Source organism: Lolium perenne, chromosome 2, assembly GCF_019359855.2.
Source record: "Lolium perenne isolate Kyuss_39 chromosome 2, Kyuss_2.0, whole genome shotgun sequence".
Classification (NCBI taxonomy): Eukaryota; Viridiplantae; Streptophyta; class Magnoliopsida; order Poales; family Poaceae; genus Lolium; species Lolium perenne.
In genome coordinates this window covers 152298817-152324328 of record NC_067245.2, presented here as the reverse complement: position 1 = coordinate 152324328, position 25512 = coordinate 152298817, and the positions used below count along the sequence as shown (strand labels likewise).

The 25512-nt window shown below is 42.1% G+C and overlaps 2 protein-coding genes across 2 annotated transcripts; one reads left to right on the top strand and one right to left on the bottom strand.

Annotated features, from left to right (window-relative positions):
- Positions 1-142: 142 nt before the first annotated feature.
- Positions 143-2050, bottom strand: LOC127322042 (thioredoxin H-type). Its single transcript, XM_051350988.2, has 3 exons — positions 1890-2050; positions 600-722; positions 143-524 (listed from the first exon to the last, which is right to left on the bottom strand). The coding sequence occupies exons 1-3, from the start codon at positions 1977-1979 to the stop codon at positions 372-374; spliced, it is 366 nt and encodes a 121-aa protein (XP_051206948.1). The 5' UTR covers positions 1980-2050; the 3' UTR covers positions 143-371.
- Positions 2051-4507: 2457 nt separating this feature from the next.
- Positions 4508-5721, top strand: LOC127322030 (uncharacterized). Its single transcript, XM_071825486.1, has 3 exons — positions 4508-4567; positions 4648-5141; positions 5520-5721. The coding sequence occupies exons 1-3, from the start codon at positions 4508-4510 to the stop codon at positions 5719-5721; spliced, it is 756 nt and encodes a 251-aa protein (XP_071681587.1).
- The last annotated feature ends 19791 nt before the right edge of the window (positions 5722-25512 follow it).

The following is a 25512-nucleotide window of genomic DNA, read 5'->3' as shown; positions in this document are numbered from 1 at the left end:
CGGCAGACTCCTACAGCAGGACAGATAGTATTCAGCAAGCTCTGGCTTGTCAATCCTACAGTCAAACAGATCGAATTCAACAAGTTCTCATGAAAAGAGAAAGAAATCGTCAGAACTTCTGAAGTAAACACCAAGGAACAACTTGTGCGCACATGACAGACAGCATTGTATTACTTTGTGGTACTAACATTCGGACATAACAGTCAGATTCTTACTTCCCAGTAAGTGAAGTAGAGCGAACACAAGGAATTTCAAATCTTACGGCACACATATCTTAAGTCCTTAACTCTAAATAAATCAACACGATGTCCAGTCACAGCCAAGACAAGCGGACAATGATGTTGTGCTTGCCCTTATTGATAACCAGTTTCTTAGGCAGACGCAGACGCTGGGCCGGGAGTGAGTTCCAGGAGCTTCTTATGGATTTCGTCCTTCCTGCCACCAACAACGGTGTCAACCTTCTCACCGTCCTTGATGAAAAGGAAGGTGGGCATCGCCTCGACCTGGTATTTTTCAGCGACATCCTGTTGAACAAGGAAACCATATTAGTTCAGTGTCACAAGGGACACTTGTTCGGACGTTTATGGTACTGTCCATACCTTCAGCTCGTCAACATCCACCTTCAGGAAGATGGCATTAGGGAACCTCTTGGCGTACTCAGCGAACACTGGGGCGATGACACGGCAAGGTCCGCACCATGAAGCAGTGAAGTCAATGATCACCTGTAGAGACAAACGAGTGCAGAACATCCATAGTAAGGTTGGGGAAAATGACACAAGTATCTAGTAGGTCAATAGTACGGAAGAAAATTACAAGAAACTATGACAGCTCAAGTGCCATGGCAGCAAGTACCATTCGGTAGATAACTAAGCATGTGACAAGAAACGAGAACCACAGGTTGATCTAATTGAATAGACATCATATCTGGCTACTAACTATTCTCTGGTAACATCTGGGTACTGTCAGAAAGAGCAAATTCCCATGCCGAAAGAAAACCAGGGTCAGTTCGACAGACCTGAATTATTCACAACAATTCCAAATTATTGGCATACGAAAGGCCAGAATCTCATGAACATTTCAGCATCATTTCCTAACAAAACCAAAACCGTACTCCATTTTGAAGTGCCACGGTTTACAGATGTATCTAAACGTGTTTTAGACTTTTAGTTGTAGATTATTCATCCATATATTTGTGACGCTTATTTTGGAACGTATCTCAGATTGCATACAAAAGTATTGGCATTCTCATAAGACAAGGAACGCTGGTTTCTACCACCTTTAGAACAAGCAAAATCTGCAGCATGCTATTGTATCGAAGCTTCAGAACCCATGGCGATATCAACGGTGACTACACAAATCGTCAAGAGATTACATCAACTATGCCTACAAGGCATACAACAAATTCGTCAAAGGTCAATCCTCATACGTTGACCATTCGTTGACGCCTTATAAGCCCAGGTGAAATCAGCAGCCTATGCGTACAAGGCATACAATAAATTCATCAACGGTCAATTCTCAGACGTTGATCATTGGTTGACGCCTTATAATCCATCTGCTCGAGAAGACCCCCAGGTCAAATCAGCAAAATCATAGGCATGGCACCCAGATACACAGTACTAAGCTACGGATCAGAGAAGGGATGTTCTCCACTATCACGTAATTACGGTTCCAATCGCGCAACCCATGAGAATCGAGATGATAGCTACACGCCTACCAACAAAAAATAGGAAATCGGACACAACGGAAAATCATCCAGCCGAATTTCACGAATATTGCCTTGTTATCGCCACTGATCGGGGATAACCTAGCACCCCCAAATCCCTAGAAATTAAAAGGAAAAAAAAAGCAAGAGAGATGGGATCGGGAATCGATCGCGTGCGCGCGCGTACCAGCTTGCCGGACTCCTTGCCCTTGGCGAAGTTGGAGTCGAAGTCCTCCTTGGTGTGGCACGCGATCACGCATCCCTCATCGGCCGCCATTCCTCCTTGCTTGCTTGATGATGAGATCGAAGGTGCTTGCGAATAAAGATTTGATTTTCTCTTGGGGATCGATCTGCTAGATTTGTGCTCTCCTCGGCGCAGGTGGGACGGATTTATAGAGAAGGAGCGTGGGAGCGAAATTACGGCGGTGCCCCCGGGACGCGAGGTGTCGTGTTCCAACCCGCTGACCGCGTAGACGGACGACGACGTCACGGCACTCGTCTCCGACCAGGCTCGGACGCGTCCTTCCCGAATGTTCCGCCGCCGTGTTCCAAGAAATACACGGAGCGTCGGTCGGCACGTAACCTACCTCCGTCTCCCGTGGTGTTGAACAACCTCCACTCTTTCCCACGGTGCTTTGTTTTTTTCAAAAACAAACATATTTTGAAATGTACTTACTAGTGTATCTCGAATCGTCTGCATAATTGTTTGGTGAAAATAGAACGGAACATATGTTGTCATCGTTGCGACATGCAAGGTCATGCTCAGCTTGGATAGAAAGATGCTTTCAAGTGGAAAAAGGAATATAAATTGTGGAAGTAATCATCTTGTTGACCTTTTGCTAGCAAGGGGGAGTATATAGCATATATACCTTGCTTTCCCATAAACAAAATATTTCCTCCATCCCACCAAAAGTGACTCAACTTTGCCAAAATTTGAATATATTTACCTACTAGATAACACCTAAAAATATCTAAATTTTAATAAAATTGAGACACTCTACGGTGAAAGTTTTATCTTAAAGCTAACATTGAAAGTAGTTCCCTACGGTGAAAGTTTTATCTCTAAACAAGATAATTGCTCATATATGTGAATAATTAGTTTTATATTTACTGATTTCTCTAAGTCATGCTCTATGAATAAAATTATAATCTCTCTAATCCAAACTAGTATGTAGGTACGTGCTATACGTCCAAGTTAAATTCATTTGGAGAAAGTTTTGGCATGAGTTTTGGAAGAAAGAAAAAAGTAACAGGCAAGCTCTTGAAAATCGAACAGGTCAATCATTCATGCGTTGAAGCTTTTTGTTTGTATCTAAAACTATTGTGATTAATCAGCCTACTGGAGATTTCAATGCATTGTAGAAAAATAAATAAGCATTATGCACAAACAAAAAAGAACTCTCTAAAGGTCACGCTTTTGGTTGGAAGAATCATTTTATGGATGCAAACCGTGAGAGAAGCTATATACCCAGTATTCTCAGATTAACAACACGTACATTAGCGGAAGGAGTGGCTATTCCACGAGCGCTGATAGTCTCCAAAGATCATGGCTTCCTCAACATTGTTTTGGGATCAGCATGATTCAGCGCATTTTATCCCCAGAGCCGGATCGATCTATTGTTGGTACGGTTGTGAGCGACATCAAGTCTCTATCTTCAGAGTTTTTGTCTTGCTCTTTTAAATTCTCTAGTAGGAAATCGAATGTGGCGGCACATGTTTTGGCTCGGATCTCCGAGCCTGCAGTTTGTAATATTTCAGTTAGTGTTATCCCGATCTCTATCCGGGACGAACTTTGTAATGATTTAATTTGATTAATAAAGTGCCGATATTCTCAAAAAAAAAATCGTCCCTTAACTATTCTCTATGGGAATATAACGTTATGTATCATGGAAGATATGTGAAACTATTTTAAGGACTAGGACAAATAGATAATATCAATGGTCTTCTAGTTTTTTGATGCTTCTACAAGTCCAAACCACCCTTAGAATGGAGCATCGCGACAAGCACAACATGCAGTAGCGGAAAAAAATCTGGTAGGGCCTGGACTTCTCTTGAACAAACTAAAGTTACTATAGAGGCAAATCCCTTCATTCTAGACCATCGGATTGACTCTGATCAACGTCTGAAATTGCCTCTCAGTCTTGGGATTAGAAATTTCAAAACTGCTACACTATATAGGAGTATAGATTAATTGACGTGAATTTATCCCCCAAAAAATGCCTATAATCACTCAAAGATTTAATGAATCCATGTCAACTAATTTGGATTAGAGGGATTATCATATTCATACGATGGGGTGGATACTACTCCCTTAACTAAATGAAAAACTAGTCAAGCTAAGAGCATTTCCACCGGCACCCCCGATAGCGGTCCTGATAGCATTTTGGAGGCCGGCAGCGAAAATTGGCTCGCACCGGTGCGCCTCAAACGGCGCCGGCCAATTTTGGAGTCCAATAGAATCACCGGCAACCCCGTGCCGGCCCCTTCGCCAAGGGCGCGAATCGGGCGCGCCGGCACCTCGCGGCACGTCTGAAAACGAGTGTGGGCTCCGCCTGGCAGCCAGACACACCGTTTTCCCACCTCCTACACACGCCCGAGCCGACTCCCACCCCTCTAGATCGCCATCGTCGCCATCGCTGCAGTGCCCACCCTGCTTGCAATAGACACCGCCGACTGTCTAGGAACTGCCGTCGATCGACACGGCCGCCACCCCCTCGACCGGCGGCCGCTGTTTTGCCCGGAACAGAGCTCGCCGCCACCGCGATAGTATTGCCCCTCCCGCAAGGTGTTCGTCCGGTTGCCGCGATGGACATCGACGACGAGATGATGGTGCAGCTGTTCACGGAGGAGCAGAACACTCAGGCTGTTCGGCGGCAATAACACCAGCTGATTCTGACGAACATGTTGCGCGTTCGCCAGCCTTTCTTGACGCCGACATCGTGAAGCCAGGCAAGAGGAGGAACATCAACCGGCATCGTGAAGCCGGCGCAATGTTGCTTGACGCCGACTACTTCAATGACAACGCGACTCATTCACCGAAGGAATTTTGGCGCCGGTTTAAGATGAACAAGGACCTGTTCTTGAAGATTGTCCACGACGTCAGGGAGTACGACACGTACTTCATGGCCAAGAAATATTGCACAGGTTTGTGGGGCTTCACCTCAATTCAGAAGTGCACTTCTTCAACGCGCTGTCTTGCATACGGAGCTCCTCCAGATACAGCCAATGACTACCTACGGATGGCAGAGTCGACATGCACAAAGACTCTCTACAGGTTCTGCCGAGCCATCATAGCGGTGTTTGGTAAAGACTATTTGAGAGCACCAAGAGCAGATGATACAGCTCGGATCCTGCAGAAGAATGCAGCAAGAGGGTTTTCTGGGATGCTCGGAAGCATTGACTGTATGCATTGGGGCTGGAAGAATTACCCTTTTGCTTGGTAGGGGATCTACAAGGGGCATACTGGTGAGTGCAGTGTCATTCTTGAGGCGGTGGCAGACCAGGAGCTTTGGATTTGGCATGCATTTTTTGGCATGGCAGGAACAAACAATGATATCAACGTGCTGCAGCGCTCTCCGGTGTTTGCCAGGCTAGCTGAGGGACAAGCTCTTGCCGTGAACTTTGAGGTAAACGGCCACGCATACAACAAGGGGTACTATCTAGCTGATGGTATCTACCCGACGTATGCTACATTTGTGAAGACAATTCCCTCTCCATCAAACGAGATGGAAGCCTATTTTGCAACATGCCAGGAAGCAGCACGCAAGGATGTTGAGTGTGCTTTTGGGGTGCTTCAGCGGTGTTTCGCCATTGTCAGGTACCCTGCTCTCACTTGGTCTGAGGCACAAATGTGGGAGTTGATGAACGCCTGTGTGATCATCCAGAACATGATCATTGAGAGCGAGCGCGATGCACCTGTGAAGGATGATCATCCATTTGATTATCAAGGGCCACTAGCTGAGGTAGAGCATGTGCCCCAAGATATTGCTGCTTTTCTTCATATGCACAATGAAATTTGAGATGCAGGTGCCCATGCATAGCTGAAGGCGGATCTAGCTGCGCATTTGTGGGCGAGAAGAGGAGCAACCAACAATGCATGATTTTTATTTCTATTTGTTTGCCTGGACGAACAATTTAAGTACTATTTGTTTGTTGGGTTGTATGAATAGTTTAAGTACTATTTGTTTGATTGATTGTATGAATAATTTAATTCTGTTTGTACTATTTGTTTGATTGATTGTATGAATAATTTAATTCTGTTTGTGTGATTCTATGAATAAAATGTGATTGATATATTGTTTCAAAATATTGTAAAAAGAAAAATAAAAACTTGGGGGCTGCCGTTTGGAAGGCGTCGATGTGGGAACAGCGTCCCCAAATGAAGGATGCAATGCCGGCGTCCCCCATACAGCAGTGTCGGCGCCCCTGCCGGCGACTATTTGGGAGCCGCCGGTGGAGATGCTCTAACCGGTAATCCTACTTTGCTTTAGCAATCAAGATCACTAACATATGTGACACTATAAATAGTAAAGAGCATAGGAGACAAGAGTTCTCCTATTCTTAAAGACTTTTTGTGTTTGAAAATAGTGTCTAATATCAGCTTTGATATTCATACCAATACTCACTCGTAGTGTAAAATTCTTAATGCACTCGCACAAGTTAGGAGCAAAAACCTTCATACACAATGTTTGTTGCAAAAAGACCCAATTTACCTGATTACACTCTTTTTCCAAATCAATTTGAAAATAATAACATCTATTTTTTTCCTATGAAGATCATTTCAGTTGATCAAATAGCCTTATGGGTGATTTCTGTTATATGCTTAGTGAAGGAGATATGCCCAAGAGGCAATAATAAAAGTGGTTATTATATATCTTTGTGTTTATGATAAATGTTTATATATCATGCTATAATTGTATTAACCGAAACATTAATACTGTGTGATATGTAAACAACAAAGAGTCCCTAGTATGCCTCTTAACTAGCTTGTTGATTAATGGATGATTAGTTTCATAATCATGAACATTGGATGTTATTAATAACAAGGTTATATCATTGTATGAATGATATAATGGACACACCCAATTAAGCGTAGCATAAGATCACGTCATTAAGTTATTTGCTATAAGCTTTCGATACATAGTTACCTAGTCCTTATGACCATGAGATCATATAAATCACTTATACCGGAAAGGTACTTTGATTACATCAAACGCCACTGCGTAAATGGGTGGTTATAAAGGTGGGATTAAGTATCCGGAAAGTATGAGTTGAGGCATATGGATCAACAGTGGGATTTGTCCATCCCGATGACGGATAGATATACTCTGGGCCCTCTCGGTGGAATGTCGTCTAATGTCTTGCAAGCATATGAATGAATTCATAAGAGACCACATACCACGGTACGAGTAAAGAGTACTTGTCAGGAGACGAGGTTGAACAAGGTATAGAGTGATACCGATGATCAAACCTCGGACAACTAAAATATCACGTGACAAAGGGAATTGGTATCGTATGTGAATGGTTCATTCGATCACTAAAGTCATCGTTGAATATGTGGGAGCCATTATGGATCTCCAGATCCCGCTATTGGTTATTGGTCGGAGTGAGTTCTCAACCATGTCCGCATAGTTCGCGAACCGTAGGGTGACACACTTAAAGTTGGATGTTGAAATGGTAGAACTTGAATATGGAATGGAGTTCGAATATTTGTTCGGAGTCCCGGATGAGATCCCGGACATCACGAGGAGTTCCGGAATGGTCCGGAGAATAAGATTCATATATAGGAAGTCATTTTATAAGATTTAAAATGATCCGGAAGGTTCTATGGAAGGTTCTAGAAGGTTCTAGAAAAGTCCGGAAGAAACCACTTTGGAAGGCGGAGTCCCAAAGGGACTCCACCTCCATGGCCGGCCAACCCTAGAGGGGGAGGAGTCCCAAGTGGACTCCCCTAAGGGGGCCGGCCACCCCCCCCACATGGAAGGGAGGAATCCCACCCCAAGTGGGATTCCCACCTTGGGTAGGTTTCCCTATCACATGGAAGGTTTTGGGTTCGGGTCTTATTCGGAGACTTGTAGTCCAACACTTGGGGCTTCCACCTATATAATGAGGGCCAAGGGGAGGGGGCCGGCCACCCCAACAAGCACAAGGTGGCCGCACCACCTCAAGTGGCCGGCGTCCCCCTCTCCCCAAACCCTAGCAGCCCCACTCCTCCACATCCCGCACGCTTAGCGAAGCTCCGCCGGATTTCTCCACCACCACCGACACCACGCTGTCGTGCTGCCGGATTCAAGAGGAGCTACTACTTCCGCTGCCCGCTGGAACGGGGAGGTGGACGTCGTCTTCATCAACAACCGAACGTGTGACCGAGTACGGAGGTGCTGCCCGTTCGTGGCGCCGTGATCAAGATCTTCTACGCGCTTTTGCAGCGGCAAGTGAACGTCTACTGCAGCAACAAGAGCCTCATCTTGTAGGCTTTGGAATCTCTTCAAGGGTGAGACTCGATAATCCTCTCGTTGCTACCGTCTTCTAGATTGCATCTTGGCTTGGATTGCGTGTTCGCGGTTGGAAAATTTTTGTTTTCTATGCAACGAATCCCTACAGTGATATCAGAGCCGTGTCTATGCATAGATGGTTGCACGAGTAGAACACAATGGTTTTGTGGGCATTGATGCTCTCGTTGTCTTTAGTTTGAGTACTTTGCATCTTTGTGGCATAGTGGGATGAAGCGGCTCGGACTAACTTTACATGACCGCGTTCATGAGACTTGTTCCTCGTTCGACATGCAACTTGTATTGCATAAGAGGCTTTGCGGGTGTCTGTCTCTCCTACTATAGTGAAGATTCAATTTACTCTTCTATTGACAACATTAGTATCAACGTTGTGGTTCATGTTCGTAGGTAGATTAGATCTCTATCGAAAACCCTAAACCACGTAAAATATGCAAACCAAATTAGAGACGTCTAACTTGTTTTTGCAGGGTTTGGTGATGTGATATGGCCATAATGTGATGATGAATATGTATGAGATGATCATTATTGTATTGTGGCAACTGGCAGGAGCCTTATGGTTGTCTTTAAATTTCATGTTGAGTAGTATTTCAAAGTAGTTGTAATAGTTTCTACATGGAGGACAATCATGAAGACGGCACCATTGACCTTGACGCTACGCCGACGATGATGGAGATCATGCCCGAAGATGATGGAGATCATGTCCGTGCTTTGGAGATGAAGATCAAAGGCGCAAAGACAAAAGGGCCATATCATATCACATATGAACTGCATGTGATGTTAATCCTTTTATGCATCTTATTTTGCTTAGATCGCGACGGTAGCATTATAAGATGATCCCTCACTAAAATCTCAAGATAATAAAGTGTTCATCCTTAGTAGCACCGTTGCCAAGACTTGTCGTTTCAAAGCATCTCGTGATGATCGGGTGTGATAGAATCAACAAGTGCATACAACGGGTGCAAGACAGTTTTGCACATGCGGATACTAAGGTGGCCTTGACGAGCCTAGCATGTACAGACATGGTCTCGGAACACGTGATACCGAAAGGTAGAGCATGAATCATATGGTTGATATGATGAACACTTTGAGTGTTCGCCATTGAAATCACACCTTTTCTCGTGATGATCGGACTTAGGTGCGGTGGATTTGGTTCGTGTGATCACTAAGACAATGCGAGGGATATTGTTTTGAGTGGGAGTTCACCTAGATTTTTAATTATGTTGAATTAAAATTTGAACTCAATTTGTCATAAACTTAGTCTAAACTTATGCAAATATATGTTGTAGAGATGGCGTCCCCAATCAATTTTAACCAGTTCCTAGAGAAAGAAAAAACTTAAGAGCAACGGTAGCAACTTCACCGACTGGTTCCGTCATGTGAGGATCTTCCTCTATGGCGGAAATCTGCAATTTGTGCTTGATGCACCGCTAGGTGACCCTCCTGCAGAAACTGAAACCGATGAAGTAAAAGCTGTTTACGCGACTCGGAAAACTCGGTACTCTCAAGTTCAGTGTGCCATCCTGTGCAGTCTGGAATCCGATCTTCAAAAACGTTTTGAGCACCACGATCCTCATGAGTTGATGAATGAGCTGAAAGCTATATTTGAGACTCATGCGGCCGTGGAATGCTATGAAGCATCGAAATATTTCTTCAGCTGTATGATGGAAGAAGGCAGCTCCGTTAATGAGCACATGCTCGCCATGACCGGGCATGCGAAGAAACTCAGTGACTTGGGAATAGTGATTCCTAACAGACTGGGGATTAATCGTGTCCTTCAATCACTGCCACCAAGTTACAAGAACTTTGTGATGAACTACAATATGCAGAACATGAACAAAGAGTTACCTGAACTCTTTGGCATGCTAAAAGCTGCTGAGATTGAGATCAAGAAAGAGCACCAAGTGTTGATGGTCAACAATACCACCAGTTTCAAGAAACAGGGCAAGTCTAAGGGAAAATTCAAGAAGGGTGGCAAGAAAGCTGCTACGCCTCCTGTGAAACCTAAGAACGGCCCTAAGCCTGATGCTGAGTGCTATTACTGCAAGGAGAAGGGACACTGGAAGCGTACTTGCTCCAAGTATCTGGCTGATCTGAAGAGCGGCCTTGTCAAGAAGAAGAAAGAAGGTATATCTGATATACATGTTATAGATGTTAGATGTTTATCTCACTGGTTCTCGTTCTAGTACCTGGGTATTTGATACTGGTTCGGTTGCTCATATTTGTAACTCGAAACAGGAACTAAAGAATAAACGAAGACTACTGAAAGATGAAGTGACGATGCGCGTTGGAAACGGATCCAAAGTCGATGTGATAGCTGTCGGCACACTTCCTCTACATCTACCTTCGGGATTAGTTTTAAGCCTAAATAATTGTTATTATGTACCCGCGTTGAGCATGAACATTATATCTGGATCTTGTTTAATGCAAGACGGTTATTCATTCAAGTCTGAGAATAATGGTTGTTCTATTTTTATGAATAATATCTTTTATGGTCGAGCACCTGAAAAGAATGGCTTATTTCTGTTAGATTTCGATAGTAGTGATACGCATATACATAACATTGATGCTAAGCGAATTAAATTGAATGATAATTCTACTTATATGTGGCACTGTCGTCTTGGTCATATTGGAGTGAAACGCATGAAGAAACTCCATACCGATTGATTACTTGAATCACTTGACTTTGAGTCACTTGATAGATGCGAAGCATGTCTAATGGGAAAAATGACTAAGACTCCATTTTCTGGTATCATGGAGCGAGCAACTGACTTATTGGAAATCATACATACCGATGTGTGCGGACCAATGAGTGTAGCATCGCGCGGTGGTTATCGTTATGTTCTAACCTTCACAGATGATCTGAGTAGATATGGATATATCTATTTCATGAAACATAAATCCGAAACTTTCGAGAAGTTTAAGGAATTCCAAAGTGAAGTAGAAAATCAACATAACAAGAAGATTAAATTTCTACGATCTGATCGCGGAGGTGAATATCTGAGTTATGAATTTGGCATGCATTTAAAGAAATGCGGAATACTTTCACAATTGACACCGCCGGGAACACCACAACGAAACGGTGTGTCCGAACGTCGTAATCGAACTCTCTTAGATATGGTTCGTTATATGATGTCTCTTACTGATTTGCCGTTATCATTTTGGAGTTATGCATTAGAGACAGCAGCATTCACTTTAAATAGAGCACCATCAAAATCCGTAGAAACGACACCGTATGAATTATGGTTTAATAAGAAACCTAAGCTGTCGTTCCTTAAAGTTTGGGGTTGCGAAGCCTATGTAAAGAAGTTACAACCGGACAAGCTAGAACCCAAAGCGGAGAAATGCGTCTTCATAGGATACCCTAAGGAAACTATAGGGTACACTTTCTATCACAAATCCGAAGGCAAAATCTTTGTTGCTTAGAACGGAACCTTTCTTGAGAAAGAATTTCTCACTAAAGAAGTGACTGGAAGAAAAGTAGAACTCGATGAGATTGATGAATCTATACTCGTTGATCAGAGTAGCGCGATCTGGAAGTTGTACATGTACCGCCTACACCGGCAACAGAGGAAGCTAATGATAATGATCATGAAACTTCGAACAAGGAAACTACTGAACCTCGCAGATCGACAAGGGAACGTGCCACTCCTGATTGGTATGATCCTTGTATAAATGTCATGATTGTGGACAACAATGATGAGGACCCTGCGACGTATGAAGAAGCGATGATGAGCCCAGATTCCAACAAATGGCAAGAAGCCATGAAATCCGAAATGGGATCCATGTATGATAACAAAGTATGGACTTTGGTTGACTTACCTGATAGCCGCAAGGCTGTCGAGAATAAATGGATCTTCAAGAGAAAAACAGATGCTGATGGTAATATTCTTTGTCTATAAAGCTCGACTTGTCGCAAAGGGTTTCCGACAAATTCAAGGAGTTGACTACGATGAGACTTTCTCACCTGTAGCGAAGCTAAAATCTGTGAGGATTTTGTTAGCAATAGCTGCATTTTTCGATTATGAGATTTGGCAGATGGATGTCAAAACGGCGTTCCTTAATGGAGACATTGAGGAAGAGTTGTATATGGTACAACCCAAAGGTTTTGTCGATCCTAAAAATGCTGACAAAGTATGCAAACTTCAGCGTTCAATCTATGGACTGAAGCAAGCATCAAGAAGTTGGAACCGACGCTTTGATAAGGTGATCAAAGACTTCAGGTTTATACAGTGTCATGGAGAGGCCTGTATTTACAAGAAAGTGAGTGGAAGCTCTGTAGCATTCCTGATATTATATGTAGATGACATATTATTGATTGGGAATGATATAGAACTATTAAGCAGTGTAAAAGGTTATTTGAATAATAGTTTTTCAATGAAAGACCTTGGTGAAGCTTCATATATATTAGGCATCAAGATTTATAGAGATAGATCAAGACGCCTAATAGGGCTATCACAGAGTACATACCTGGACAAGATTCTAAAGAAGTTTAGAATGGACGAAAGCAAGAAAGGGTTCTTACCTATGTTATTGTGCAAGGTCTTGAGTAAGACTCAAGGACCGGCTACGGCAGAAGAAAGAGAAAGGATGAGTAATATCCCCTATGCCTCGGCAGTAGGATCTATCATGTATGCCATGCTATGTACTAGACCGGATATAGCACATGTTGTTAGTTTGACTAACAGATATCAAAGTGATCCAGGAATGGAACACTGGACAACGGTCAAGAATATCCTGAAGTACTTGAAAAGAACTAAGGATATGTTTCTTTGTTATGGAGGTGACCAAGAGCTCGTTGTAAGCGGTTACACCGATGCAAGTTGGAACACTGATCCTGATGACTCTAAATCACAGTCTGGGTACATGTTTATATTGAATGGTGCTGCGATGGTGGGCAAGCTCGAAGCAGTGCACGGTGGCGAAGTCTTCAACAGAATCAGAGTACATAGCGGCTTCAGAGGCTTCATCAGAAGCGGTATGGATGAAGAGGTTCATTGTAGAGCTCGGTGTGGTTCCTAGTGCATTGGACCCACTAGTCATCTATTGTGACAACATGGGTGCCATCGCCAATGCACAATAACCAAGGTCACACAAGAGGCTGAAGCATATCAAGCTGCGTTACCACTCGATTCGCGAGTACATCGAAGATGGAGAAGTAAAGATTTGCAAAGTACACACTGATCTGAATGTAGCAGATCCGTTGACTAAAGCTCTCCCTAGGGCAAAGCATGACCAACACCAGAATGCCATGGGTGTTAGGTACCTTACAATGTAATCTAGATTATTGACTCTAGTGCAAGTGGGAGACTGAAGGAGATATGCCCAAGAGGCAATAATAAAAGTGGTTATTATATATCTTTGTGTTTATGATAAATGTTTATATACCATGCTATAATTGTATTAACCGAAACATTAATACATGTGTGATATGTAAACAACAAAGAGTCCCTAGTATGCCTCTTAACTAGCTTGTTGATTAATGGATGATTAGTTTTATAATCATGAACATTGGATGTTATTAATAACAAGGTTATATCATTGTATGAATGATATAATGGACACACCCAATTAAGCGTAGCATAAGATCACGTCATTAAGTTATTTGCTATAAGCTTTCGATACATAGTTACCTAGTCCTTATGACCATGAGATCATATAAATCACTTATACCGGAAAGGTACTTTGATTACATCAAACGCCACTGCGTAAATGGGTGGTTATAAAGGTGGGATTAAGTATCCGGAAAGTATGAGTTGAGGCATATGGATCAACAGTGGGATTTGTCCATCCCGATGACGGATAGATATACTCTGGGCCCTCTCGGTGGAATGTCGTCTAATGTCTTGCAAGCATATGAATGAGTTCATAAGAGACCACATACCACGGTACGAGTAAAGAGTACTTGTCAGGAGACGAGGTTGAACAAGGTATAGAGTGATACCGATGATCAAACCTCGGACAAGTAAAATATCGCGTGACAAAGGGAATTGGTATCGTATGTGAATGGTTCATTCGATCACTAAAGTCATCGTTGAATATGTGGGAGCCATTATGGATCTCCAGATCCCGCTACTGGTTATTGGTCGGAGTGAGTACTCAACCATGTCCGCATAGTTCGCGAACCGTAGGGTGACACACTTAAAGTTGGATGTTGAAATGGTAGAACTTGAATATGGAATGGAGTTCGAATATTTGTTCGGAGTCCCGGATGAGATCCCGGACATCACGAGGAGTTCCGGAATGGTCCGGAGAATAAGATTCATATATAGGAAGTCATTTTATAAGATTTAAAATGATCCGGAAGGTTCTATGGAAGGTTCTAGAAGGTTCTAGAAAAGTCCGGAAGAAACCACTTTGGAAGGCGGAGTCCCAAAGGGACTCCACCTCCATGGCCAGCCAACCCTAGAGGGGGAGGAGTCCCAAGTGGACTCCCCTAAGGGGGCCGGCCACCCCCCCACATGGAAGGGGGGAATCCCACCCCAAGTGGGATTCCCACCTTGGGTAGGTTTCCCTATCACATGGAAGGTTTTGGGTTCGGGTCTTATTCGGAGACTTGTAGTCCAACACTTGGGGCTTCCACCTATATAATGAGGGCCAAGGGGAGGGGGCCGGCCACCCCAACAAGCACAAGGTGGCCGCACCACCTCAAGTGGCCGGCGCCCCCCTCCCAAACCCTAGCCGCCCCACTCCTCCACATCCCGCACGCTTAGCGAAGCTCCGCCGGATTTCTCCACCACCACCGACACCACGCCGTCGTGCTGCCGGATTCAAGAGGAGCTACTACTTCCGCTGCCCGCTGGAACGGGGAGGTGGACGTCGTCTTCATCAACAACCGAACGTGTGACCGAGTACGGAGGTGCTGCCCGTTCGTGGCGCCGTGATCAAGATCTTCTACGCGCTTTTGCAAGCGGCAAGTGAACGTCTACCGCAGCAACAAGAGCCTCATCTTGTAGGCTTTGGAATCTCTTCAAGGGTGAGACTCGATAATCCCCTCGTTGCTACCGTCTTCTAGATTGCATCTTGGCTTGGATTGCGTGTTCGCGGTAGGAAAAATTTTGTTTTCTATGCAACGAATCCTTACACTTAGTACCAACTTTATGCATGAAAATCTTAAAGCTAGTGTTCAAATATATAGGTGAAACTGTAGAGATTCGTAGCATAGAAACCAAAAAAAATTCTACCGCTAAGCGTTAACGAGATCTAATCTAGTAGATGGTAGCAACGAGATAAAATCAACATATCCTCGAAGATCGCTAAGCTTTAATGAGATAAATCTCGTGGATGATGTAGTCGATCACTTGTCGCTCTCAGGAGCGAGTAGAAGATCTTGACGGTGCTGCAATCGGTCAGCACCTCTGCACTCATTCACACGTACGGTGTTGATGAAGACGTCCTTCTCCCCGTTCCAGCGGACAGCGGAAGTAGTAGATCCTCCTCGGAATCCCGGCAGCATGACGGCGTGATGGCGGTGGCGGAGAAATCCTGCAGGGCTTAGCCGTGCAGGAAGGAGGAGGAGGAAGGGGGCGGCTAGGGTTTGGGGAGAGGGGTGATACGTCTGCTATAATTTTTGATGCTCCATGCTTGTTTTGTTACAATTCTTATATGTTTTATGTGCTAAGCCCTGCAGGAAGGAGGAGGAGGAAGGGGGCGGCTAGGGTTTGGGGAGAGGGGTGATACGTCTGCTATAATTTTTGATGCTCCATGCTTGTTTTGTTACAATTCTTATATGTTTTATGTGCACTTTTCTACACTTTTTAGCATTTTCTGTGACTAATCTATTAACGCAGTGCCGCGGTGCCAGTTCCTGTTTTCTGCTGTTTTTGTGTTTCAGAAAATTTGTACATGAAAGTTTCTCAGAATTGGACAAAACAAAAGCCCAGAGTCTAATTTTTCCGGGATGAAGACTGAGCCAGAAGGACATGCGCAGGAGAGCTGCCATGTGGCATTACATAGGGAAAGCGCGGCCCCACCCTTGGTCGCGCCTGGCCCATGTACTGGCGCCTCGTCGCCTCGTTTGCTCTGCCCTTCAGCCTATTTATTCCTCGTATCGGAAAACCCTAGAGACCAGAGCCTCCATCCACGAAAAGTTCCGACACCGCTGTCAATCGAAACCCTAATTCGGGAGGATTCTGCAGTCCATCCCGACACCCTGCCGGAGAGGGAAATCACCGCCGGAGGCCTCTACATTGCCATGTCTTCATCCGAGGTGATGCGTGAGTAGTTCTCCATGGGACCATGGGTCCATAGCAGTAGCAAGATGGCTGTCCTCTCCTTGTTGTGCTTCATGTATAGATCTTGTGAGCTGCCTAACATGATCAAGATCATCTATTTGTAATTGCTACATGTTGGTTTGATGTGGATCCGATTTATAGAGAGATTGCTTTGGTTGAGATTATGTATTATGTTATTATGATCTTGCATGCTCTCCATTTCTAGTAGATGCTTTGGCCAAGTAGATGCTAGCGACTCCAAGAGGGAGTATTTATGCTCGATAGTGGGTTCATGCCTCTATTTAACCATGGGAAGTGACCTTGTTCTCTACGGTTGTAAATGTGTTGTTGCTACTAGGGAGAAAATAGCGGTGTTCTATTCAAGGGTAGTTTCATCGTTTACTTTACACACATTGCTTAAAGCGATAGTCCGTTGCTTGCAACTTAATACTGGAGGGTGTCACGGATGCAATCTTGAAGGTGGATTATTAGTCATAGATGCAGTTGGATTACGGTCTATTATATTGTTGTAATACCCGCATACTTTCATAGCATGTATTCTGCACCAACCGTTAGCGTAGAATCTCTGTTTGTCAATTGCCCATCTGTAATTTGTGTACCCAGCATATTTATTTTATTGGGGAGGCGCCTCTAGTGAACTGTGGACCCCGGTCCTTCTTCTTTTAATTGCAATCTTCTACAACATTTTTCTGTTCTGTTCTGTTCTCTGCAAACAATTCTTTTTCCACATGGTTCATTTAATCCTTTGTTTTCAGCAAAACCAGTGAGCTTGACAACCTCGCTGAAAGCTGGGGACAAAGTACTTGGTTGTTTGTGTGCAGGTCTCCACGTTGCTGCTAACGCCGGCAGTGCGCCCTGCCACGAGTTGGTTCGCAACAACTCGGGAGAGAACTTTTTCTCCTACTGGTCGATAAACCTTGGTTTCTTACTGAGGGAAAACTTCCTGTTGTGCTCATCATACCTTTCTCTTGGGGTTCCACTCAACGTTGCGCATAAATTCTCCTTCATCAACTCCGCGCTCAAAGACTTTTTCTGGCGCCGTTGCCGGGAAGAAAAGCATCTCTTCTGCGAGGGGAGTCTCTCACTCTCAACTCTTTTACTTTGTTATTGTTTTGCTTGCATATTTTATGTTTATCTTGTTTGCATTTTATATCGAAAATCCAAAAAAAATAGTATAGCTTTTATTTCTGTTGCTTGCATTATTTTTATTAAATGGCTACTCCTGAGAATACTAAGTTGTGTGATTTTACTAGCACCAACAACAATGATTTTATTTGCACACCCATTGCTCCACCTGCTCCTGAAGCGGCTTTTTATGAGATTAAGCCTGCCTTGTTGAACCTTGTTATGAAAGAGCAATTTTCTGGTGTTAGTACTGATGATGTTGCATCTCACCTCAACAATTTTGTTGAGCTATGTGAGATGCAAAATATAAGGATGTAGATGGTGATATTATTAGGTTGAAATTGTTTGCTTTCTCATTAAGAGGTAGATCTAAGGAGTGGTTGCTATCTTTGCTTAGAAATAGTATTGATTCTTGGGTTAAATGCAAAGATGATTTTATTGGAAAATATTATCCTCCTGCTAAAATTATATCTTTGAGAAGTGATATTATGAAGTTTAGACAATTTGATACTGAGCATGTTGCCCAAGCTTGGGAAAGAATGAAATCTTTGGTTAAAAATTGTCCCACTCATGGACTAACTACTTGGATGATTATTCAAACCTTCTATGCAGGACTAAATTTTTCTTCAAGGAACTTATTGGATTCAATTGCTGGAGGCACTTTTATGTCTATGACCCTTGGGGCGGCTACAAAACTTCTGAACAATATGATGGTAAATTATTCGGAGTGGCATACCGAGAGAGCTCCACAAGGTAAAAAGGTAAATTCTATTGAGGAAACTTCTACTTTGAGTGATAAGATTGATGCTATTATGTCTATGCTTGCAAATAATAATGCTCCTATGGATCCAAACAATGTTCCTTTGACATCTTTGGTTGCTCAATAAGAAAATGTAGATGTGAATTTTATTAAGAGCAACAATTTTAATAATAATGTCTATAGGAATAATTTTGGTAGCAATAATTATAGGACGTATCCTCCCAACAATGGAAGTGGTTTTAGTAACTCTTATGGTAATTTTTATAACAGCAATAGGAGTGCTCCCTCTGAACTTGAGGGTATGCTCAAAGATTTTATTAGTAAACAAACTGCTTTTAATAAATCTGTGGAGGAAAAGTTTAGCAAAATAGATGCTCTAGAGAAGTTGAAACATGAGGCTTCAATTCCTAAAAAATTAGAAGATGGTTGGGAACCTATTATTAAGATGAGAGTCGAAGAATTTGATTGTAATGCTTTATGTGATCTTGGTGCAAGTATTTATGTTATGCCTAAAAGAGTTTATGATATGCTTGACTTGCCACCGTTAGAAAAATGTTATTTGGATGTTCTTCTTCTTGATGTTGCTGCAAAGAAACCTTTGGGGAGAGTTGATAATGTTCTTATACAAGTGAATAATAATTATGTCCACGTTGATTTTGTTGTTTTGGATATTGAATGCAATGCTTCATGCCCTATTATTTTGGGAAGACCGTTTCTTAAAACTGCAGGTGCTATCATTGATATGAGAGATGGAATAATTCGTTATCAATTTCCACTCAAAAGAGATATGAAACACTTCCCTAGAAAAAGAAAGAAGTCACCTTATGACTCTATTTATAGGACAACTGATGGTGTTGATGAGCCACCTCTTGATAATACTTGATTTGCACCCTTTCTGCATCTAGCTCAAAGGCGTTAAAGAAAAGCGCTTATGGGAGACAACCCATGTTCTTTTTCTGTTATTTTTGCTTTGTTGAGTCTTGGAAGTTATTTCTACTGTAATAACCTCACCTTATCGTTTTTATTTCATTTTTGTGCCAAGGGTAGCCTCTAATAGAAAGAAAGCAGTGTTTGGGGTATTTGCAATTCTGAAACAGATTCTGTGCTGGTCACGAAAACAATTCTTAAAAATCGCCATAATGTTTTTTTGAGCTGCAAATGTTTGTGCTTATGCCCCAGTATGTTAGCTAACTTTTTTAGTATTTTTCGATTTGAGCAACAGAACTATTTCTTTAATTTCGATCTCTGCCTGTCTGTTTTGACAGATTTCTGCCATGTTTTGCATTTGCGTCTTATGCTTCGGATTTTTGAGTTCTTTTGTGAAAAAGAGCTTTGGGAAGAAGTATCTACAGTAGCATATGTTAAAATGAATGTTTGATATGTGCCATTACTGAAGCCTTGCTGGTTTGATATATTTTTATTCCACTAATGTTGCTAATCAATTGTGCTGAGTTTTGTGTGAAGAAAGTTTTCAAGTGTAGGGAGAGAAGAATGATGCAATAAGATGAAACATGGACAAGAGCTCAAGCTTGGGTATGTCCACTGGACCTCCCAATAAATATCCAAGAATTACAAGCATCAAAGCTTGGGGATTCCCAAGGCATCCCCTCTTCATCAACAAAAAGCATCAGGTCATTTTTTAACACGCTATATTTTTATTCCTTCATGTGATATGTGTTGTCCTTCGAGCGTCTTTACTTTTTGCTGTGTGTTTACTTTCAATAAAGTTGGATCCCATCATTCATGTTTACTTTGGAGTGAGACACGCTCCACCGCTTTGCATATTTACTTTGGAGTGAGACACTCTCCACTGTTTTGCATGTTTATTTTGGAGTGAGACACGCTTCACTGTTAAGCATTTTGCATTGGAGAGAGACACGCTCCACTTTTACATTTATTTGAGTTTCAATAGCTCTCTGGACATTTACTTGTTTTTCATATATTAGAGTTATTTGGTTTCATTTGGTTGGCGTTGGAAGCATGAAAAAAGATTTATATGTATGTGATGCAAATGGAAGCATTTTTAGACTGTGGCATAGTTATTTTTGCATATCTTGCTAGATGTTATTCTCATGATGAGCTTGTTAATTATGTTTTCATTATGATTAGTCTCAAATACTGAGAGTGTTTAGTGTGTCATTGAAGGTTTCATGCATTGTTTTTAGCATACAATAGAAAAGCATAATATTGTGGTATATATTCTCCTGTGAATGTTTTTTATTTGGGTCGACTTGGCACATGTTTTGCAATATGTTATGACTACATTTCAGTCAATTCTTTCCTCTATGATCATTTAGTTTGCAACTTGTGTATCACTTTATGCTTTGATTAATATATTTTGTCGCTCTGCATGATTATGGCCATTATGCTCTCTTAGTTGGTCGCACCCGGTCTTTTTCTAGCCTCCATTTGTGTGAGTATTTTATTCATGCATCCAACCACCAAAAACCAAATATGCCAAATTGTCCACCATATCTACCTATATGTGGTATTTCATTTCCATTCCATAGTAGTTTGCTCGTGTGCTACTTTTAAAACATTCAAACAGTTCCTCGTTTTGTGACATTGTTTTTAGCTCATGAGGAAGTAAATTAAAATTTTGGTTGTCATCTTCCGTACTAGTTAAGTAGTTCAAAGACTCGCGAGCTTCATCTTTGTCACATAAAAAAGTATATAAAAAAAAGAAGAGCTGGTTTGACCACAACTTCCAATAGGGGAAGAAAATAGGAAAATTATAAGAAAAGGGCACTCCTCCATGGTTTGTGATTGCTTGGTCGGCACCCGAGGATTCGGTTAGCCATGGTATATGTAAGCAAAGGTTGGGAGGAGTGTCACAATTTTATAATTAGTATAAATTAAAAGAGGCTTCGCCTAAATATTTCGGAACCGAACAACCACCTCTCAAAAGTGCATTTTATACTCTTATTGTTTCAATAAAAGGCACTAGCACATGACTTATCTTACTTGCCTCTTAAAGAGAGACCTTCTTTTACTTTTATGTTGAGTCTCCACCTTCTAGTTTATGCACCACTTATGAGAGCATAGTTGTCATTCTTAGTTTTATGTGCATGGTCCCAAGATTTTATTGATTGATTCATAATTATGATGTTGCTTGCTCAAACTTTTTGTTTCTAGTCATCCTTATAATCTGTTAAAGGTGTCCAAGCATTTATGTTTTGCTTCCACTTATGGGACAAGCTGAGTACCACTTTATTATGTATCTGTGTTATGCTCTTGACAATCACTTTGCTTTTCATGCACGTTATACATTTTCTTTTGTTTGATTACTATTTATGTTTTAGCATGGTTATAAAGTTTCATTGTTTGATTATATCTATCATGCTTATGTTAAGATTCTATGATTCCAGGTATGTTTGCATTTACACGTAGATTGATCAAAATAGTGTGACATCATGTCACCTCAAAAATTATTTGTTTGTTATCACGTACCTACTCGAGGACGAGCAGGAGTTAAGCTTGGGGATGTTGATATGTCCCAAACGTATCTATAATTTTTGATGCTCCATGTTTGTTTTGTTACAATTCTTATATGTTTTATGTGCACTTTTCCACACTTTTTAGCATTTTATGGGACTAACCTATTAACGCAGTGTCAGTTCCTGTTTTCTGCTGTTTTTGTGTTTCAGAAAAGTTGTACATGAAAGTTTCTCAGAATTGGACGAAACAAAAGCCCAGAGACTTATTTTTCCAGGACAAAGAAGGATCCAGAAGGACACGCGCAGGAGAGCTTCCACGTGGCAGTACATAGGGCAGGCGCGGCCCCACCCTTGGCCGCGCCTGGCCCATGTACTGGCGCCTCATCGCCTCGTTTGCTCCGCCCTTCCGCCTATTTATTCCTCGTATCGGGAAAACCCCAGAGACCAGAGCCTCCATCCACGAAAAGTTCCGACGCCGCCGTCAACCGAAACCCTAGTTCGGGAGGGTTCTGCAGTCCATCCCGGCACCCTGTCGGAGAGGGAAATCACCGCCGGAGGCCTCTACATCGCCATGTCTTCATCCGAGGTGATGCGTGAGTAGTTCTCCACGGGACCATGGGTCCATAGCAGTAGCTAGATGGTTGTCCTCTCCTTGTTGTGCTTCATGTATATATCTTGTGAGCTGCCTAACATGATCAAGATCATCTACTTGTAATTGCTACATGTTGGTTTGATGTGGATCTGATTTAAAGAGAGATTGTTTTGGTTAAGATTATGTATTATGTTATTATGATCTTGCATGGTCTTCGTTTCTAGTAGATGATCTAGCCAAGTAGATGCTAGCGACTCCAAGAGGGAGTATTTATGCTCGATAGTGGGTTCATGCCTCTATTTAACCATGGGAAGTGACCTTGTTCTCTATGGTTGTAGATATGTTGTTGCTACTAGGGAGAAAACATCGGTGTTCTATTCAAGGGTAGTTTCATCGTTTACTTTACACACTTTGCTTAAAGCGATAGTCCGTTGCTTGCAACTTAATACTAGAGGGTGTCGCGGATGCAATCCTGAAGGTGGATTATTAGTCATAGATGCAGTTAGATTACGGCCTATGTATATTGTTGTAATGCCCGCATACTTTCATAGCATGTATTCTGCACCAACCATTAGCGTAGAATCTCTGTTTGTCAATTGCCCATATGTAATTTGTTTACCCAACATATTTATTTTATTGGGGAGGCGCCTCTAGTGAACTGTGGACCCCGGTCCTTCTTCTTTTAGTTGCAATCTTCTACAGCATTTTTCTGTTTTGTTCTCTGCAAACAATTCTTCTTCCACACGGTTCGTTTAATCGTTTGTTTTCAGCAAAACCAGTGAGCTTGACAACCTCGCTGAAAGTTGGGGACAAAATACTTGGTTGTTTGTGTGCAGGTCTCCATGTTGCTGCTAACGCCGGGAGTGCGCCCTGCCATGAGTTGGTTCGCAACACCTCGGGAGAGAACGTTTTTCTCCTACTGGTCGATAAACCTTGGTTTCTTACTGAGGGAAAACTTCCTGTTGTGCTCATCATACCTTCCTCTTGGGGTTCCACTCAACGTTGCGCATAAATTGTCCTTCATCAACTCCGCGCTCAGCAAGGGGTCTTGGGCTGAGACTTGTGCTTCCCTTGGGGCTCCTCTTGCCCTCCTTTTATAGGTGGAAAAGGTCCTTGGGTCATCCAAGACCTTCCTCCAAAGTTTGGGAGAGTTCCGATAGGTTTCTGTCGGCCAAAACCTACTAGAACTAGGGCTCTTTTATCAAATCCGAATTTGCCTTAGGGGAAACTCCTTAACCCTTAAGGAAAACTTGGATACACCTATTATGGAACCCTCCGGACTTTCTTAGATAGCCCGGGTCATTCCAGACACTTCCTAAACCTTACATAATAATCCAAACCCTTTCAATCTTTATAGAACCTTCTAGAAGCTCCGGTCAAAACATCGAACTTTTTTCGAACCCTGGAAAATGACTTTCTATATATGAATCTTATTCTCCGGACCATTCCAAAACACCTCGTGATGTCCTAGATCCCATCTGAGACTTCGAACAATATTCGAACTCCATTCCATAATCCATATATCTACTCAAAACGACATCAAACCTTATTTGTGTCACTCTACGGTTCGCGAACTATGCAGACATGATCGAGACACTTCTCCGATCAATAACCAAAAGCGGGACCTGGAGATCCATAATGGATCCCACATATTCGAACCATTAACATACGATACTGATTCCCTTTGTCACGCGATACTTTACTTATCCGAGGTTTGATCGTCGGTATCTCTATACCTAGTTCAACCTCATTACCGGTAAGTACTCTTTACTCATACTTTGATATGACATCCTTGTAAGCCAGTCACATGCTTGCAAGCTAATTGGATGACATTTCACCGAGAGGGTCCATAGTATATCTATCCGTCATTTGGATGGACAAATTCCACTATTGATCCACGCGCTTCAACCTATACTTTCTGAATACTTAATGTCACCTTTATAACCACCCATTTACGAAGTAGTGTTTGATGTCATCAAAGTATCCATCCGATGCAGGTGATTAATATGATCTCATGGTCGAAGGATTATGTTACTATGTATCTTAAAGCTTGTAGCAAAATGAATTAAATGACTTGATCATATGCTACGCTTACTATGGGTGTGTGTGCCCATAACATCATTCACCTAATGATATGGTTATTAATAACATTCAATGTTTATGATCACGAAACTATGATCATCTATTAATCAACAAGCTAGTTTAACAAGAGGCTTACTAGGGACTCTTTTATGTTTACAAAACACACAAGTATTAATGTTTCCGGTTAATACAATTATGGCATGGAATGTAAACATTTATCATGAACATTAAGATATAACAATAACCATTTTATTATTACCTCTTAGGCATATCTCCAACAGCTGTTGAATTTATCCTTTTTATGTGCAAAAGGGTGATGTCACCAAAATTCAGTTGAAACAAAGACACCTCCCATTGTTGCAACTCACGAAACATAGCCCTCATATCCCCTTTTAAAACTTCCCAAAACTTGTGATAAAACTCAACAAGAAACATGTTTGGTCCTGGAGTTTTAATATTTTTCATTTGAGAGATAGCTTCATACACTTTATTCTATGTGGCGTTAGACGTAATAATACCATTCTCTTGTGGAGATATTTGTGTAATATCCCGAGTTTTAGATTGTATCAAAGTTTAAGAGTTGTGCGTCGGTGCTCAAAACAATCTATGATGTAACATTTCATATTCAATTCTCCAACAATCGTCCCTTCGTCATGTTCAAGTGTTGAAATCTATTTTTTCTTCTAAGCTTACGGTCAGCTATAAGGTGAAATTATTTAGTATAGCACTTTGATCCCATTTTAACTCTTCGCGGCGTCTAAGCTGTGCTAAAAGATTATTGCCATCTCTCATAGCTTCCCATTCTGATGTAGTTAGTGATGCCTTTTTTGTTCTAAGATCTAAACTTTAATAATGTTCAACATTTGTTCCTATTCCTTTTATAGGCACCACTTTGGGTTTCTACGCCCATCCTGTACGAAATTGTGTGGGGTGGCGGATCTTATTCTCCCATACCTCAAGGGGTATCACCAGACAAAATGGAGGCCAATTATGTTGCAATCATCTCATAGAATACCTCAGGATGCATCCTGAACAACTCAAAAGAAACATGTGCCTAACTCCGGGCGAGTG